The 19,619-nt window shown below is 32.3% G+C and overlaps 1 protein-coding gene across 1 annotated transcript; it reads right to left on the bottom strand.

Moving 5' to 3' along the window:
- Window positions 1–1,303: 1,303 nt before the first annotated feature.
- LOC121261363 (protein NDL1-like) lies at window positions 1,304–7,784 on the bottom strand. The gene is made up of 11 exons (XM_041163694.1): window positions 7,535–7,784; window positions 7,253–7,352; window positions 6,801–6,898; window positions 6,603–6,691; window positions 4,099–4,159; window positions 3,914–4,000; window positions 3,333–3,410; window positions 3,203–3,259; window positions 3,024–3,079; window positions 2,458–2,593; window positions 1,304–1,936 (listed from the first exon to the last, which is right to left on the bottom strand). The coding sequence occupies exons 1-11, from the start codon at window positions 7,592–7,594 to the stop codon at window positions 1,697–1,699; spliced, it is 1,062 nt and encodes a 353-aa protein (XP_041019628.1). The 5' UTR covers window positions 7,595–7,784; the 3' UTR covers window positions 1,304–1,696.
- Between the last annotated feature and the right edge of the window lie 11,835 nt (window positions 7,785–19,619).

Below are 19,619 nucleotides of genomic sequence, written 5' to 3'. Positions count from 1 at the left end.
AAATTTTGAGGGGCAACAGTTATTTTAAAATTATAGGGAAGAACTTGCATTAAAAAAAAAATAGGGATAGAAAAGGATTTTTTGGGCTTTTATTTATACTTGAAGAATAAAAGGATATATATATATATATATATATATATATATTAGTTTTGTGGGAATATTTTTTAATAATTCTCTGTGTAAGTGTAGTATCACACCTTTATCACAGCCTTGATGAGAACATCATTCCCTGTTTTACAAATAGATATCCCTATAAGCTTCCCTTCCCTTTCCACTTTGTTGAACCTTGGTGCATAGAATGAATAATTATAGTGACAATAGATCCCCTGGTCATATAATCCTCTTAAGTTACAGACCTGATGCAAGCCAAGATCATATGGGTTCACCTCTTCATAGCCCATCTTTCTCATCAACACCTTTATAAAACCCTTTACCAATCATAAGCTTTACTCATATCAAGTTTTAAGCCAATATTATAACTATCTTTTCTTTTTATTATAGCATGTATCAAGTGGAGTACTAGTACTTGCTAGGTGTAAACGATGGATACTAGGTGTTGTACTTATCAACCCTCATAGTGTTGTAGCTAACACGTTAAGTATCCTACTTGGGGAGTATGTTCGCAAGAATGAAATTCAAAGGAATTGATGTGGGCCTGCACAAGCGGTGGAGCATATGGTTTAATTTGATACAAAGCAAAGAACCATTTTAGGGCTTGACATGCCGCGAATCCTCTTGAAAGAGGGGTGCCTTAGGTATAAGCTAGCAAGACATTGCCAATGATACCCCTTCCTAAAATAAAAGCATTAGGATTTTGTGAGATTATTTTGAGACAATCTTCAGTCGATTTGCTAATACCTTGAAAATGATTTTGTTCATAACATTGCATACAGTAGTTTTATAGGCTGTAACTTGAAACCTTGGTAGGATTTTTTAACTTAGGCAATAATAACAATGTGGGTATAATTTCTTTTGATGACAAAAACCCCTACATTAAGAAACATTAAGTACAGCTTGGCTTTACTTCCCACCCACGGTAGCCAATTTGCAATGGCATGAAATGAGTATCCTTGAGGCACCATTATTTCATAAATGAACACATGCATGGTTTTGCACAGAATAAAGCACAAAGTGAGTCAAAATTCGTTTAACCTTTAAGTTTAAAGCTCACAGTAGAGCTACAACAGCTCTGCTTAAAACTATATGAATATTAAAAAAAGACTATAATGAATAATATAAATAAAATAATTCATGAAAGAAAGATTAAAAATTTAAAATCACAAGCAAATACTCAGAAAAGCCATTTCATGAATAAGGAGCCACATATATAAATAGTACCCTTCCAGTTCAGTCAAAATAATGACCATGAATTAGATACAGTGGAATAACAAAAGTATGTATATTACAGACACTTAAGTCATGGTCACCAATTTCCTAACCCAAAAGAATAATTCCATCTTCCATCTTAGATCAGATCCCCTTAAGTTATCTACAACCAAGTTTGAAAAATTCTCATAGTCATGATCACCAATTTCCTAACCCAACTAACAGAATCAAAGAATACACTATCCTGAAGGAAGAAATTACAAATCTGTGATGGCTGTATATGTCTGAAGATAGAGACAGCACGGCCCCCATTTACATTGCTTCGCAGGAGACGTGAGTAATGAATACATACTTCAAATAGTCATCTGCATCAAATTTCAATATCTACTCGGGTTTTGATCGGTTTAAGTTTGATCCCAAGACTCTCTGGAGAGAAAAGCTCCGGTGCTATGCATGAATGGCAAGAAGGGCTAGTTGGGTTCGAGCCATTACTTGATGTGGAGGCAAAATGTTGTTGTCTGTAGTAACCGAACCCCATCAAGAAGAATTCAATAGGAATTAGCATAGCATATGGATGCTCTTCCGTCACCAGTGAGCCACAAGCTTGAACCTATCATGCACAAGAATAGAACTGTCATATTATAACTCAGTGCACCTGACTGAAAGTGAAAAGTAGAATAATAATGTGCCATACACACATGGGGTCCTCTAGTTATAAGTACAACATTATTCAAAAGCAAGAATCTGAATCATGTATATAAAAATAAACATGAGTTCTTAAAACTACCGATTCTAAAATGCCAGCCTTTTTTTCTTGGCTTGCTTTCCAAAATCAGAGGCCACAAAATCATAAAGTTGCAGATCATCAACAATGATTTATGATTTGATAAGAATTTACACTTGAATGACCCAGTTGATCATCTCATAGCAGCAGAAACTGTACTAGATGCCAATGTTAAATTCTTTTTTCCTTTTTCTTTCTTCTTCCATGCGTGCTATTATCCTTCTCATGTTAGACTGTAAAAGCACGTTAATCATCTTTTTCAGAGCCAATTATCCCATTACTACAATTGAAAGCTGAATGAGGAAAACATATGGAGGAAGAGGAAAATGGTGTGAAAAGTATGCTACCTCAACAAGAGCACAGCTTTTTCTTCCCATTTTGGCACTCATATACACAGATTCTGCGTGGAATTCACTACTTTCTCCTACAAAAATAAGTGTCTTACACTGCAACTTCTTCAAGCCCTCTGTAAGGTCATGCCTCCTGTAGATAGACCATCTGATCAATATACCCAGGCGTTGTTGACACAATATGTAATTTTGTTGAATTTGTAAATGCGGCAACAACAAACCAGCATGATTAAAACTCAATTTGGCTTTCTTTTTTTTTTCAGTTTGCCTTACTGATCTACAGAACCATACTATCACCATCCCTTGGACATAAGCTGCCTTGTTTACTATGCAGTTTGTTTCAAGACAGATACCAACTTCGGGTAAATTTTTGTAATGTGAAATGCATAAGTACCAGCTATGTGGCTTCTCGTTTCAACTGTAAACATATAAAGTTCAAATGGGCACCACAAGAAGATTTCAACTATAATAACAGGTTGAAGCCTTCGTGGTGGGGGCAGTTCAAATTACATGGAACCAGAAGCTGGCAAAAATAAAATGTGTATGGAATGGACAAGACTTACGCATTAATTGCTTGAAGGTACCGCATGACATTCAAACTCTGCCTTTCATCCAGTACCTTTAAGCACATCACAGGGAAAAAAAAAAGTAGTTCAGATGAGGTAAGAGTTATCACTTTGTTCATTTTATTATCTAAATCAAATACATTGGCAAGAAATTATCGAAACTGAGATTTCCCTACCCTTCTGAAAGTGTGTATTATGTCCGACTCTGCACCATGCATGCCACACCTAAGTTCCTACAAGAAATATATGAAAATTAAAACATATCTTAAGAGCAGAGTGCCTGAAATATAAGGTTATTTGGTGTACCTTACTAAAGTAACGCTGGAGGAGGCATTCCTTCAGTACACCACACATGCCATAGAAGTATAACAAATTCAACAATACCTGCAAAAGTGGAATTCATGCAATTTTATACAAAAATATCCCAAGCATTGATTCTCTAGTTTTACTTCTCAAAGAGGAAAAAAAAAACAAAAATGTTAAAAAAAAAGGCTGTATTGCAGGTCTAAGCTTGATCTTTCTTGTGTAATGCTTAAGAAGTCTGTTATCCTACGATTCCCCAGACAGAACCCCACAAGTAGGGTTCACTGCTAGGGAGTGTTCAGACTTTGAACAGTGAGTGCAGCCCATTGAAGGTATCAAATAGCACAGTTACACACAAAAGAACCCCTCCTGCCCTTTTGCAACGGCAGGTTACTAAATTACCCACTAGGACTGTACAAAAGTTCATTGGTACTCATCTCAGCCTCCACTCTGGACGCTGATATCTAATGGTGCCTTCATTGCATCAATTGCACATATTCCAATTAGCCATGTACCGTGACTGCTGCCACATAATATTTTTTCACATTCACAAGCACATTTGATAGAGTCCTGGTGATTAGAACCTTATTGTAGAGCCACTCAGTCCATGATGGTGCTTTACAGATAGGGGACACCAGAATCAACCCAAGCACCCGCTCTGTATATTTCATCTGCGATATGGTAACAAAAAACAAAAACAAAAAAGCACATGATTTACAGAATAAGAACATCATGACAAATACAGTGCAGCTGTGTTTGGCCAACTTACTGCAAAGAGGGTAAGGATATAAGCTCCAGCTGTTACACCTAAGCACAGAACCTCTTTCAGCCTGAAGTGGAAAAAATTAATAATTCCTTAAAAAACTACAAGTGGTGAGAATGGGTGAAGAGATATCTAGCTTAAAATAGCTGGATTAATTTGTATTATAGGGTGACATTCAAACCCCATTACAGGACCTCATGCAAAGCAAATATGCATGTGCCTTTACTTCAGCAAATAACGAAAGCTAAATTAAACATGAAAACCCTAAACCTTGATTAATAAATGCTGTAGCAAATTTTAATCAGTAAACGCCAAACAAGGCTGGATTGCTTTAACACTCATATGCTAGTTCTTCATTTCTACATGAACTAAAGAACCTAATACAGTAATAAATGAGACGAGAAAAATTAGCAACCAAAATATTGGATGTTATTGGGGCTGTATTAGGTCACAATATTAAATCGTTAATAGTGCAACATATATCAGAAAAAATATTCTCAAAACTATGGCTTCACAAACCAAGCATCAATCTCATTAACAAATTAACCTTCCTAAGCCTTCCGCATTACATGTAGCAGCATCTATCATCCAAATGCAGCATTAGCTACCTACTCTAAAATTTCAAACTTGTACACAGATCAAGCCAAGAGGAAGTTGTGGTAGCCAGGGTGTCTATCATAAATTGCAAACCTTGAGACAATTAACTACTGGGTTTGAAGTTAACCAGTTAATTGGAGCCAAGGCAACAGGGGTGTGCATTAATTTTTGTTTACCATGCAACATAATTGAGAAAAAAGGGGGGCAAAATGCAAGGGCATAAGAAGTAACGGAGATAACCACTTTAGCTAGGTTGTGGAATCACTTCTTTGAACCATGTTGGGGATTTTGAAAAACTATAACCCTCCAACCTTATGTGGCAAATGCTGCCCTTGAAAGGTTGATTGTATATATGCATCACTTTTGGGTCATCTCTTCATTGCAACAAGCATCAATCTCATTTGAAGCATCTTGGCCCCCTCACCAACAAATCTAGCAACATACCCTGCCTTCCAGTAGACCATGTTGGTAGCCTAGTATAAGGTCTAAATCCCATGGGCTTAGACAACTAAAAGTGTTATTAAAACATCATATAGTCAGGAAGAAGGGAGAAGAAAGAATAAGCAGTATTTTTCTTTTCGATAACGAAGTCAGTTTTGTTAAGAGCACAGAGAAACGCAACCCAAGTAGGAGAAGAAGAAACAGTACGTAAAACATTCATGACAGAGCGGACCAAAACAGTCTAAAATGACAATATTAATGCACATATTAAATATACAACAAAACAGTCTAATTGAATGTCAAGCAAATAAAATTAGTAAAAGAAAAAACTGAATTATAGCCAGAATTGAATAATAGTGTGATCTGCTACACTCATTTCAAAGCTTCACGTTTGCTCTTATTCAGAATAAGAATGAAATAGAATATAATGAGATATCATCATTTGATGAATGAAATCAAATGTAACATCACGTTTTTCAAAGTGTTTCATTAGAATAAAAAAATGAAGAAAAACAAGCATATGTTTTACTAAATCAATTAGCCCGTGTATAATTGAAAAAATAAGCATCCAAGTAAATCTGATTATTTTAAAACACTACAATATCCTCTTTTTAAACTATCAGATTTCAAGCTAGGAGATTCCAAGTAAGCTTTTCTCATAAAACATCCAAGTACATCTGATGATTTTGAAAACAGTACACAAATATTCAACAAAACAATTGGAAAAATTCAAAACTCCCCTAGCTTCAATATATTATCCTGAAAACCTAGTTCTAAATTTTAGGCCATCTGTGCAGTCTGGTCTAGCTATAAATTCATTCAACATTTTACCCTGCTAAACTGAGCTGCCTGCCCTTTTCTTATATTCCAGCTAACTTATTATGAAAATATCTAGATTCCAAAGTAGGCCATGTCGAAACTGAAAAACCAAAGGCACTTCCTCTTATTCATTCACTAGAGCTCTTTCTTTTTAAGGAAAGGGGTGTTAGAGTAAGACCCACACTTCCAGTTGTCCAGTTAAAACAAGATTGGAAACTCATCAACTTCATCAAGATAACACATTTTGAATGGTACTGATGTCTTTTCCAACATTGACCACAATAACTCTTTATTTGGAACTCTATAATATCCTGACACATTTTTGGATAAGAATGAAAAAAAAAAAGTAGGATTCATAAGTGGAAAATTAGTATGTCACACACCAAAACAAATTGAAATCAAGGGGCCCATAGATTGAACAAAAATAACTAAACAACAAACCCCATAAGGAAAAGAAGTTGAGTGATAGAAAAAAATTACAATTCAATGTAATGAACATTCATTTCCTGAAATCATTAGTATTCAATATGATGAGTCTTAGAGCCCCCATCATTCCCTTAGATAAAATCAAAATCATTCCCCCATTCCTGCCATATAAGGTAAAATAGCAAAACAATAGTTAAAACTGGTAAAAGAGAACAACATCAACATACCCAAAGAAATCGAGCACTTCAGCTACCTGGTCTGCAAGGTCGTCCACGCTAGGCAATGGAGCATCTGAAGAAATAACATCAGCTCCTACCTGCAACAACTCTTAAACAAATGGAAGACAGAAACGACATTAACATCAACAAAAGAACGAATTTTCAGTGCCGCACTTATGTCCAAATAAATGCATGGCCGATACTGACCTCATGGCCTGGGGCATCAATGTGGTAAATACAGAAGTTATGAAGCAGCAAAGAAGTTGCATCTGGGCAGAAGAAGAGGCCTTGGAAACAAGACATGTCTGTAAAAGTCCAGAAAACAAGTAAACGCCTAGAAACTGAAAAAATATTTTCAGTTCTAGAAAATTAGGACCAAGCAAAAACGTAGTTAAAAACCCCTAAAATCAAATAACACTACCCAGTCATCGAAAACTCGAATTTTTGCATGAAACTTGAAGTGAAACACAAAGATCCATTACAGAAACTTCAAGATGGATTAATAAAGCACAGACTGCACAGTTTCTCAGTGAATCAAAGCTTCATTCATCCTGAACATATTTTGAATAGAAATGCAAGTACCCATCAAAACTATACGCCAAGAAATCCACGAAAATTAGCATTAACCCCATTAAATGAGTGCAACAAATGAAGCGTACAATTGAGAGCAACATCTGGGTATGTTATCAAAGCAGGCTTTTCTTGGTCCCCGCATATAAACACAGAGACTGAACCTTTGCTTGTCTTCACCACACACTCCTGCAAAATCACATTAAGCAAAAAACAGGGAAAAAAGGGATAAATAAACAAATATATAAACTCACAGAAAATAGAATAAGAAAGAGAACATAATAGAAGTCGGAATAAAGTACTCTGCATTGAAGAAAAGAAAAGGAGATGAAAAAAAAAATCAGACATTCTTGGTGGCTATGGTCGCTTACCTTCCCTCCAAAAGATAGGATATCAATGTCAACGGAAACCGAGTCACTTGACTCGCCCATGATTCACAACCTCAAACCCACAGCAAACAACCAATAGAGAGAATCAAACCAACTCACTGCGTCAGAGTTTTCGAATAGCAAAATGCAAGAAACAAAACTTTCTCCCGCAAATGCTGCTACTGCTAGTACTACTGCTAACTTTCTTCTCCGTGGCTTTTCTTTTTAACTTTCATTCTCCAAGTTTGAAGATTTGACAAAATTACATAAACACCCAAAACCTAATACCGGTACCACGACAGCTGAGGTTACTGCGGCTGGGCATAATGACGATTCCATCCTCCAATCAACGCTTTGACTCCGTTGTCGCTTAGTCGGTTTTGTGTCGCAGAAGTTACCGTTGGAGTGGCTCAAGCGGTCAGCTTCTTTATACGGACAGGCAACTGAAAATGACTCCGTGAACTGTGAAGTAGTAGATGAAACGCCGTCGTTTCTGGTGGTAATAGGGAGGAGGAAAGCGGATGGTAGATTTGTAATAAAATTCTGTAGAATGAGCTTTCTAGTAAATCTAAGAGAGGCATCATACAGCTGTATGACACCTGGAAGCACCTAAAAGGAATACTCCAGAGTTAAATCTATAAGAGTGCGCCAGCTCATCACTAGCCAGGCTAATATTTATGCCCATTATTTATTTATTTTTATTCCTTTTCAGTCTAGGGAAGATGTAAATAAGATAAAGATTTTCAGTATCATATATTTTTTTATAGAATATTCTGAAATTCTAATTTGAAATTTGAACCCGAATCAAATCTTCTTCTTTTTTTTTTCAAGCCCCTTGTTATATTTAGAATTACAAAAATTAAGTCAAAAATAAATCTAACTAGTGGTTGTAGATATTTGACTTTGCTAATGTTTAGAAATTAATATTCGACATATATCCATATATAAATTAGTATGGTTGTAGTTAGGCAATTGTTGATATTGATGTAAACGAAATTATTTAAAAGAATTAATATATATATATATATATATATATATATATATACTTCAAAAGTTTAAGTTATATTTTAAGAAAGAATAAGGTTGGTTTGGTTACACAAAACTATCTCATCTTATCATTGTAACTTTTATACAAAATATAATAAAGAATTTAACTTTTTCAAACACAAAACAAAAAATCATATTAAATAATTATATTGTAATAATTTGATCTCATCTTAATTGTATAACCAAACGAGACCTGATTATTCTCAAATTTATTATTTTTTTCTTTCTTTGTTAGAATTTGAGAATAAGTTATATTACTTGCAAGTCTGGTGTGTCAAACACACCATTTGTTGTGGGATCCCTTTCAGTTATAATAAAAATTAAAACTATCTTTATTAGTTGATGTGATTATTATGAGAAATGATATTTGCAGTCGTAGAGTGCACAAGTGTTGTGCAATCCCTTTAAAAAATTAAGTAAATACGATATCTAAAAGAATTATTTTTTTAATAGCGGAACTCACTCTTTTTCAAAATGATTGCATAGTACTTATGTACTCCACATCTGTATGCAGCATTACTCGATTATGATATATCTCTATCTTTTGCGCATTACTAATATGTTTTTCTCTGTCAAAACATAGACAAGGTTGAACTACCCAAAAACAAGGCAAGAAAGAGTGATATTAGATTAATCTATAGCTAATAGCTAAGAGAGAACAAGGGTGGGAAAGAAAGAAAAAAAAAAAAAAAAAAAAAAAAAAAAAAAAGGAAAAGAAAAAGTGAGAGATAACAATAAAATGTAATTTTGCAAAGATGCAAAAACTTTACAAAACAAACCTATATTTCAATGGTGTAATGAAGTATTTCATAATTCATTTTCTATGAAGTAACCTCTTTATATACTGTTTAAGGGTTTAATCGGTCCGGTCGGCCTATGAGAAATTTTTTAGACTAGACTAAAAATTCCAATCCATCCATTTTCCACCCTGAGACCGAATCAATTTAACCTATAGACCAGGCCAAACCGTTATCTATCGGTTTGGGTTAGTACAAAATGGGCCAACATACCAAAAAAGCCCAAAACTATCTTTTAATGTTTATTTCGGCCCAACATATAAAAAAGCCCAACATTTTGCTTCCATTTTATTTTCTTTCCAAATAAATTAAATGATAAAAATGATATAAAATAATAAAATTAAAATTAAGTAAGCTGTTTAACGTGGGTTATCTAATTAACTCATTAATAAATTTTTAATTATAATTATATTAATGATGTTACTAACTTAATACTCAATAATCAACAATATGTGTATGAATTATGATAGTTAATACATAATAGTCTATATTAAAATTTTAAAATTTTATATGTGGTTAATGAATAATTGGTCCATGGGTATTTCATACTTGTAATTTAGGCATCTCACAAAAAATGTACCTAACTATTTTAATTAGGTGTAAATACTAGGTAACTAACTCTATCATATAATATATTAGTTAATTTTCAATAACATATTAGTTAATATTTAATATTATATTTAACATATATGGCCAATGATCATAGTTTAGATGAAAAATATATAATTAAATTATACAATTACTATCAAAATACTATATAAAAATAATTAAAATATATATATGTATTTCAATCGGTTTGGTCCAAAAAAACTATAACCCAGGACCGAATCAAAAACTGAACTTTTGCAAACTAAGGGATCGAGACCAGGCCATTAGTGTTATAGGTCCGGTCGAATTTCCGATTCAAACCGGTTAGCTTACACCCCTAGGTGTAGATACTAGGTAGCTAGAGTATGTACCATATGATATATTAATTAATTTTCAATAGCATATTAGTTAATATTTAATACTATATTTAACATATATGGTCAATAATAAAAATTACATAATTAAGTTATACAACTACTGTATAAAAAATAATTAAAAATAAATAAACATATATGTATTCCAGTCGGGCCAGTCCAAAAAAATCATAACCTAAGACCGGACCATAAACTGAATTTTTGCAAACTAATAGATCGAGATCAAACCATTAGTGTTATTGGTCTAGTTCCATTCGGTCTTATCAGTTTTTCGGTCTAGACCGATTAACTTACACCCCTAGTACTGTTAGGTGACGTTATAGAAGATCCTTTACGACTATATTATTAAAGCAATAAAAGGTTACCGATTATTATATCAAAAAGAAAAAAATATTGTAAACTTACAAGAGAAAGAACAGATAGGAGAAAAAAAAAATACACTATTAATATAGGGATCAAGCTTCAAAGTGTATATATATATATATATATATATATATATATATATATATATATATATTACTGCTTATAGTGTGAGAGATAAATAAATGAGATAGATCTTACCATATTTATTGAGTATTTGATGTTGCCTAAAATTTTTAAACAAGTAACAATAAAGGATATAAGACTGATTTTCTGTCTATCTCTCTTCCTTTAGAGCATAAAATTATGGCATAAGATATAAGGTTTCTAATTATTATTTATTTGAATTGAACTATCAAGTTTAGATAAGAGACATTGCATTTGGAGTCCAAAGTATAAGTATTTTTTCATAACTATTCTGATCTCATCACATCTCATCTCATCTAATCAATTTTTTCAAATTTAAAAATAAAAATAATATTAAAAAAATATTTTAACAATATTTTATTCAACTTTCAATTCATCTCATCTCATTTCATTTTATCTACAAAAGTAAACGCGTAAATGATATAGGGTTTGGATGCTTCTTTCTCAAAAACTGTAAAGAGAATCGCATTCCATTAAAGATAAATAGAACTTTTGGTAGTTTCATTATAACAGAGTAAATACACCTATTAATATTTCCTTTAAAAGTTAGCACTAAAAGTATATGGGTAAATGAATGATAATTTTTGTCTCATTTGTTTTTTCCAACTAAGTTGAAAAAAAACTATGAAAATAACCTCTCCCACTTTGTTAGTGGAAGTCCAAGATTATGATAGGTTTTAGCTAGCAATCTTATTTTTGGCTGTATATATTGTCAAATCAAATGATAATAAACTTACTCCACTATGCATTGGATGGGAGTCACTTCATTTCACGTTATTAAAATTTTAAGATTTTTTTTTTTTTAATTCTTAGTTCTTACCCATTTTTTATCCATTTCATTGTACCGCTCAATACAATCACTAATCATAAAAGAAAATATGTTATTCTATTTTCAATTCAATGTAAAGAACGCACCATCCACGTTATTTTAATTGTAAGATTTGATTTATAATATTTAAATTTTAAAATTAAATTATATCATATAAATACTTTATTAAGTATACTTTACATACTAACTTAATAGTAGAATTTAAAAAAAAAAAATTGGTCAACTCATGGAGTTTGTATAAACGGACCTCCTATTGCTTGCTGAACTCAATTATAAAAAAATAATTTTTTTCATCATTTACTATTTACTGCATACATCTCACACTTCATAAAAAAATATAAAAAAAATTATCAAGTATAAAATATAGAGGTAAATAATGACTAATACATTGCAAAATACATTATAAAAATATGTAAAACTCCTGAGAAACTTGGTGCAGAATTCAACTGATGGAAATGAAAACAGAAGCAATTATAACATGTCTTTTATTATTATTATTATTTTATTTTTTATGAGGTTGGGACATGATTGGTCTGTCACTCGGTGAGCCAAACGCGTTTTCAAACGATAATCACGGCCAGGTTGCCATTGGATTCAACCGCAAGTCACCAAAATCAAGAAACAGTTGGTGGTTTCAGTTATTTATTTATTTATTTTTGGTGCTAAAGGATTTCAATCCATTTTTTTAAAGTATTTTCTCACGAAAACACGTGTGTTTTTCAAATGACACGTAGATTAACAATTTTAATTTTATATTAAAATATATTAAAAATTTACTCTTATATTTTTAAATTTGGAAGAAAACTATATTTATTCAAAAAAGAAAATAGAAATATTTCCATTAAGCATAGGGATATTTTATATGTTTGATGATAAAAGTAGGCATAGAAAGTGTATCCTCATTCATGACCATTTGCTTCCTTAGCTCATAATTGATTGATGCCTAGAAATCTTCACCAAAATGTTTGACATCTTTTTGGCTCATAATTTTGCCAGTTGAGATCAGGTCCCCCATCTTGATGCTTTGATCATTTCTTTGATTTAGATGTTTCAATATTGGGTGCATAAAGAGATAACTCATAAGTGATAAAAAGGGTAGAGGACAACAACTTTCATTTTGGTCAATTTTTCTTAGATCCTTTTTTCTAAAACAAGATTAGTTTCTTCTTGTTTTTAATTTTTTTTTAATAGAATCACCTATCTCTATGTTTTCTTGAAATTAACTTCACCTAATGTAGTGCTATATTTACATTCATTTATATATATACGAGTAGTGTTATTTGAAATTTTGAAAGCTTTTACATCATACACCATCCCTCTGATATTTTGATTTGTAAGATTTAAATTTTAAAATTTATCTTTAAAATTAAATTATGACAAGTGAATAGTATGTGACGTAAAGACTTTTGAATAGAATATATATATATATATATATATATATATATATATGTAGACTTTATATTTTTGCATGTAGGACTCGGCTCCCTAGGATTCTTATAAACATTTTTGGGCTCAAGGTATAAGAGATAAATACAAAACGTTGATTCTTATAAACATTCTTGTAAGGCTTCGTTTTCTCTTGTAAAAAATGAGGGATTTTAGATCTGATTTTTAACGTAGGGGAAGGAGGCCTTAGCTTCCTCCACCTCCTCCCTCTCCTTCCTTCATTTCTCTATTCATCCACCTTGTCTATCAAGGTTTCTTTTGCTTAGTTTTCTTTTACTTTTTTCAAGTTTGTAAAAGGTAAATCTACAATTTTTCCGGTAACTCCCTAGAGATACGCGCGGCACAAACAAATTTACAGGTCGAAAATCGTTCGGAAGACAATGGTGGTTTTGCAAAAATCACTGCGTGCAATCCTCAAGCACCACCCCTTCCAGCAGCTCTTCTCGACACACGCACCAAATCACTGAATTCGCCACCACCAGATCTTTCATATATGACATTTGTGGCTGAAAAGAGACAAGTGTGTTATTTTCACGAGCCGTCACAGATTTTGAAGTCTAGCAGAGTTAGTCCAAATTGTAATCTGTTTTTTTTTTTTTCGCATTTATTTTACTGCTTTCATTTTTGGTTTTCTTTTTGTTAATTAAAAAAAAAAGTTCACCTTTCAGACGTTTGTCTGTAGAGGTTGAGTCCTCCATTTCTATGAAGGGTGAGGTTGAGTCTTTATTTAGGCAGTGAATGTTGTCTCTTGAATATTTTTCTATAGAGAGTATTATCAATACTGAAGACCATGTCAGTCACAAAAGGAAATAGTGTATTAGTGGAGTTCAAAATGCATTATTTTGGTTTATGTTGTTATGTTTGATATGGAGGCATCCCAAAATGTATCCGGTTATGGATGTAAGTTTATTTGATAAATGAATAATGACAATTTTTCTTACAAAAAAATACTATATTTATTAAGTATTTAATGTTACTGAAATTTATAACTTCACAATAACTATATTTTGCAATTACTAATCATAATTAATATATTTGAGAAGCGAAAAAAGAATAAGGCTAGATACAGTTCTAGAATGTACAACGTCCACGTGCTCCAATTGAAAAAAAAAGTAAGGTACAGCATTAAAAAAATATTTTTTTTATGTGGATTTCAGATTTATCTATTTTTTTAAAGAGAATGCACGGAAATTACATACTCTAAGGCTGTGTTTGGATGTTGAGTTTAGTTAAGTTGACTTAAGTTGAGTTGAGTTCTTTATGAATAGTAGTGAGTTGAAATGGTAGAGTGAGTTTTGTGGGATCCACTTAAAATAAGTTTAAATGTGTTTGGATGTTAAGATGAGTTTAATTTTCACGTATAAAGAGGTTTTGAGTTGAGATGAGTTTAGTAATTTGAGAGTTAGGTATTTAGATGTTAAACTTAATTTAAAATTAGACTGAATTGAGTTGAACTCAGATGAGATTATCAACCAAACGGGACCAGACTACAAATATGATTTCTCTAAAAAGAAATAAGATAAATTCTTAAAATGAAAATTTACTTATTAACAAATCTTATGTATACTATAATAATCTTGGTTTTTTTAAAATTTCAAGTCAACCAAAACGGCGTTGAATTACAAGAATGCCACTCTGGCAACTCAATTCACGGGAGTGATAAACCGGAATGTCGGTGACAGAACAGACACAAAAGAAAATGTACGTTAACTACCGTTAAGAAATAGGAATATAATATATATTACACGCGTGGCATGGAACAGTGGGTTAAGATGGCGATGTTAACGCGAATTTGTCAGGCACGCTGGTGCCACGCGGGTGGTCTTTATTTATTTTTCAATATATTTTTGTAAAGAGCAAAAATGTACATACAAACATCCTCGTATGTTGAATTAATATTCTACTATTAATTTTTTACGTATATTTTTAGTAATACATTTGTTAAGAGATTACTATACATCAGTTATTATTCATTTTCATATTTTGCATTTATATATTTTTTATAGAGTATAGAATGTAAGATGATGAATAGTAACTGATGAGAAGAATTTCATTTGTTAAATATTATAAAAATAAATTTTAATATAAATTTGTTATAAAAATGCTATTAAGGTGACTTGAAGGAAATAGAAAAATGATTTTCTTATATACGTATATATAGATATATTCATGGTATTTTACTTTTAAAAGAAGTTAGGGTCAGTTTTTTACTGATATGCGCATCCAATTATATGATGTCGATAAATGGCATTTTTGATACATAAAGGGTTGATAAGACAAATATGATAACTTGAAAACTCATGCTCTTGCACGTAGAGTGTACAAACGATTAAATAGTGATTTTAGAATATTCTATAAAACCCTAATTTCTTATGAGCAAATACTTGAATTAATAACCAAAAAAAAAAAAAAAAAAATACATTCCGAGGGGATAAGATTCCCCAACAATCACGCAAAAAGTAGATATAGTTCAAGAAATTAAAACGAAATGAATTGTAATGAAAATATATCAAATGATGGCTTGATTCCATAATTATGACGGTTGTTTGACCAATCCAACAAGTCCATTAATGCGAGAGGTTCTTGCAACGAAAGGGTGAGTAGGTATTGAGTCTTCCTATATCGGGGCAGTAGTTGACGGTCTTGATCAATCCTACATTCGAGCTAAATAAATATATCAAATACAAAAACAACTTAAATTTGGTGCCATGGAATGTGAGATTGGAGTTTTTTGGGAGAGTAGATCATTCTGATTAATATTATGTGGTGATTAATATACATGGGTTTGAATGGCGGTGCATGCATGCATGGGGTGGGAGGCGACAAAGAGGGGAAGGAAGTTTTGGGGGTGGGTACATGGGAAGTGGTAAGTGTGGATGAGTGACAAAAATGGGATTTTTTTTTTGGAGAGAAATGATAGTTGCAGTTGTGAGTGTGTACGTGCTGCGCAATCATTTTAAAAAAATTGAATGAATACGTGACCTATATGAAAAAAAATTAATTTTTTAATAGTGAACTTCATTTTTTTTCAAAGCGATTGCACAATATTTGTATACTCTATGACTGTATGCAGCATTACTCTTTTTTGGAGGAGAGGTGATGGCGCATAAGATCCACGCACACCGAAAGCCAGTACTTGTGGATCATCACGTTCACATTGATTTGGGAACGAGGATGAGGAGAGAAGTATGAAGCGCCGGCATGTGGTGGTTATTCGTGTCGTAGGGCAGCAGGTGAGAGCTCAAAATATCAAAGTATAGAAGCAAAAAGGTATATAGCCTAATCAGATTGTTGATACTGAGATTAATTTAGTTCAGTTTAATTTTAAGTTGAATCTAACATTCAAACACCCAACTTTCAAATCACTAAATATCACTCAACTTAAAAACTTCTTTACACGCGTATTTTTTTGATCAATTCAAAACTTCTTTACATACGGGATCTACAATTTTTTTAACTTTCCATAAATATATCTAAAATCATCTTAACATCCAACAACACCTAAACTCATTTTAGACGAGTCCCATAAAACTCACTCTATTATTTTAACTTATTACTATTCATAAAAAATTCAATTTAACTCAACATCCAAACAGAACATTAGGTAAACATGAGCTCACCGCTCTTAAACCTCCATCAAGTGGGTTAATTTGTAAGATAAACGAAAAGCCTTTTTTACTAGGCTTTTGGGCCATCACAGTCGCACCAGATAATCTTCGAGTCTTCTAGTGTTGTGTGGCTTTGGGTCCACGTACTCGCATTCTTGCATGGTTTTTCAAGCACTGAAGCAAAATCGTTAACGTTGGGTTGGGTTGAATATATAGGCTGTTAATTACATGTTTGCATTACAACAACAAAAGACAACGTGGGAATCCCCATGGCAGGCCAATATGGACCACACATTACTGCAACAGGATAGCGCGACGGCCGACAATGTTATGGCAATGGCATGGCATGGCATCATGACAGCGCGGCATGCAAGCTTACGACGTTGACACCATTATAGAATCGCCAGAGTGGTCCTCCAAACCAGGATGAAAAACATCTTTTTTAAGTTTTGTGTCAGCTTTAAATTGTGTTAATTGCAAAATAGTATTTTAGTTTTTAATTTTTTGCAAATTAAGATAAGTTTTTTTTAACTTTTACATTATTGATATCAAGAATAAAAATACTTGTAATTAAATACCACCAACAATCTTGCATTTTCTAACCAACACGAGGATTGTCACGTAGCATACTAATGCCATGTGTCAATCTTCAATTGATTGATATATTGTGATGTGGCATGTTGATGTTGTGACAGTCCTTGATTAGCTGATGCCACATGATAACCAATCGATGACTAATACTATGTCACGTATTAGTCCTTTCGTTAGTTTTCTAAGAAGAGATTGATAGAGGTGCCTAGTTTTGCATTTTTTTTTTTTTTTAATTATCATGTATTAATGTTGCGAAAGTTAGAAATTGTGACCTCAGTTTATAGAAACAGAAAAATTCAGATACTGATTTTGCAATTAACCCTCTTAAATAGGAGAATGATACATACATGAAATAGGTCATATATTCATTGTGGTTGTATTGATTTTTTGAACATTTTTCTATGACTCATTTAACATATTAATATGAACTTAGAAACCCTTGATCAACCTGAATAAGTAATGGGCAGTACTATATCCATCGATAATCCTCACCGAGACGTGTATTTCTTTTTTATTTTATTTTATATATTTTTTTAACTCTCTCAAACTTAAAAAGTCACAATATCGTTAAAAAATAATTTCTTAATCACTAAGTTAAAAACAATGAAACTCACAATCGGGACCCATCATGTAAGCATTTCTGTCTCCATCTCGACAAAAACTTGTAAGCAATTTCTATTTAGGTCGTAGATAGTACATGCATGTACAGCAAAAGTTTCGAGGGTAAATGCTTCCACTAGCCTTTCTTTGATCTTGCAAGCATACCTTTTGCGTGGATGTCCTCTGAGGAGGACTGTAAAGGATAGCATTTTTGGTCACGGGAAAAGGAAAAGAAAAGAAAAAAAAAAAGAAAAGAAAAAAGAAAGAGATAGCAATTTCCTTTTTTCTTTGTCATTTCCTTTAAAGATCCCATATTTTGTGCGGAACCCAAGGGAATGGAAAACAACATCAAGTGATTTCTTTTTGAAACTTTTTACCCTTTGAAAACAAAAACTCTCAGCTTTTTATAAAATGGTAGTATAACAGTAGAGTATTGTCGTAATCAGATTCATTCCCATTCCTTCTTCAATACTTCCAAACAAGATATGCTAGTTTTTCCTTTTAACTTTTCCTAGCTAACAAACAGAGAAACTTAATATACAAGAATGAAATGTTATATGTAATTATGGAATACATAGTGCCGTGCAGTCGTTTTAAAAAATAGTGAAGTCTATTATTAAAAATTTAATTTTTTTTTATGTAAATCCTGTACTTTTTTACTTTTTTTTAAAGTGATTGTACGGCACTTGCGCACTCACGACTCCGATTGTCATTTCTTTTTAATCCTTTCCTCTCAAACACAAAATCAAAGCCACATGCGCGTACGAATTTTGGACAGAGAGAGAGAGACACAGAGAGAAGATGGCATTTAGAGGCACGCACGAAGATTTCATGCACAATATTTATGGTCGTCACGTACACTGGCTCTCACAAAATGTGGTTAGAGGCTCATAAAAGAAGACAGTACTGAAGTAAATGGAGAATGCTATTTATTTTTTACTCCATGTTAGTACATATGTTTCTATCTAATAAATCAATGGTAATGTTTTATACCAACGAATACAAAGCCACAAGCTATTGCCAATATGACAGCTAACACATACTTTTTACTTTTGGTTTGTACCCTTAAATAGTAAAGAAAAAATTGTATTGATTGTATTGATTTATTACGTTTGGATAATTAGGTATTCTGAAATATTTTGTGAAAAGTAATAATAAAATAATGAATAATAATCTAACTTTCTCTCGACACCCAAACTAGGCAGAGCTCAAAGTTTTTAACTATATACTTAAAAAATATTTTCGGTATTTAAAAATATTAAAAAAAATATTTCCCTAATGTTGATATATATGTCACATTAATATAAACAAGAGAATATGCTTTCTTCTACTTCTTCTTCTTTTTTTTTTTCTTCCCCATAAAAATCATGTGATTTTCTGCAAAGGAAAATGATAGACACAACCATGTTTTATAACCATTTATATAACTATGTTTTAAATAATGGGCGTATTTGTAGAATAACATTATTTTACATAAATATTCTCATTTTAAAATATGGTCGTAAAAAGTATCGTGCGTATATCGTTACTCTTCTGCAAATACAATGTTGACGAATTTAATTTTAATATAGATTACCAATTTTGAACTAAAATTTAGAATGAATTTAGCTTGAACATCGGTTATAAACTTGAGTTTAACTTGAACTCAAAACAGAGCAAACCAACTTGCAAAGAAGAGGTATCTCCACATTCTGACCCACC

Source organism: Juglans microcarpa x Juglans regia, chromosome 4D, assembly GCF_004785595.1.
Source record: "Juglans microcarpa x Juglans regia isolate MS1-56 chromosome 4D, Jm3101_v1.0, whole genome shotgun sequence".
In the NCBI taxonomy this organism is placed as follows: domain Eukaryota; kingdom Viridiplantae; phylum Streptophyta; class Magnoliopsida; order Fagales; family Juglandaceae; genus Juglans; species Juglans microcarpa x Juglans regia.
The sequence above is the reverse complement of the archived record's forward strand: the minus strand, read 5'-3'. Positions and strand labels throughout refer to the sequence as shown.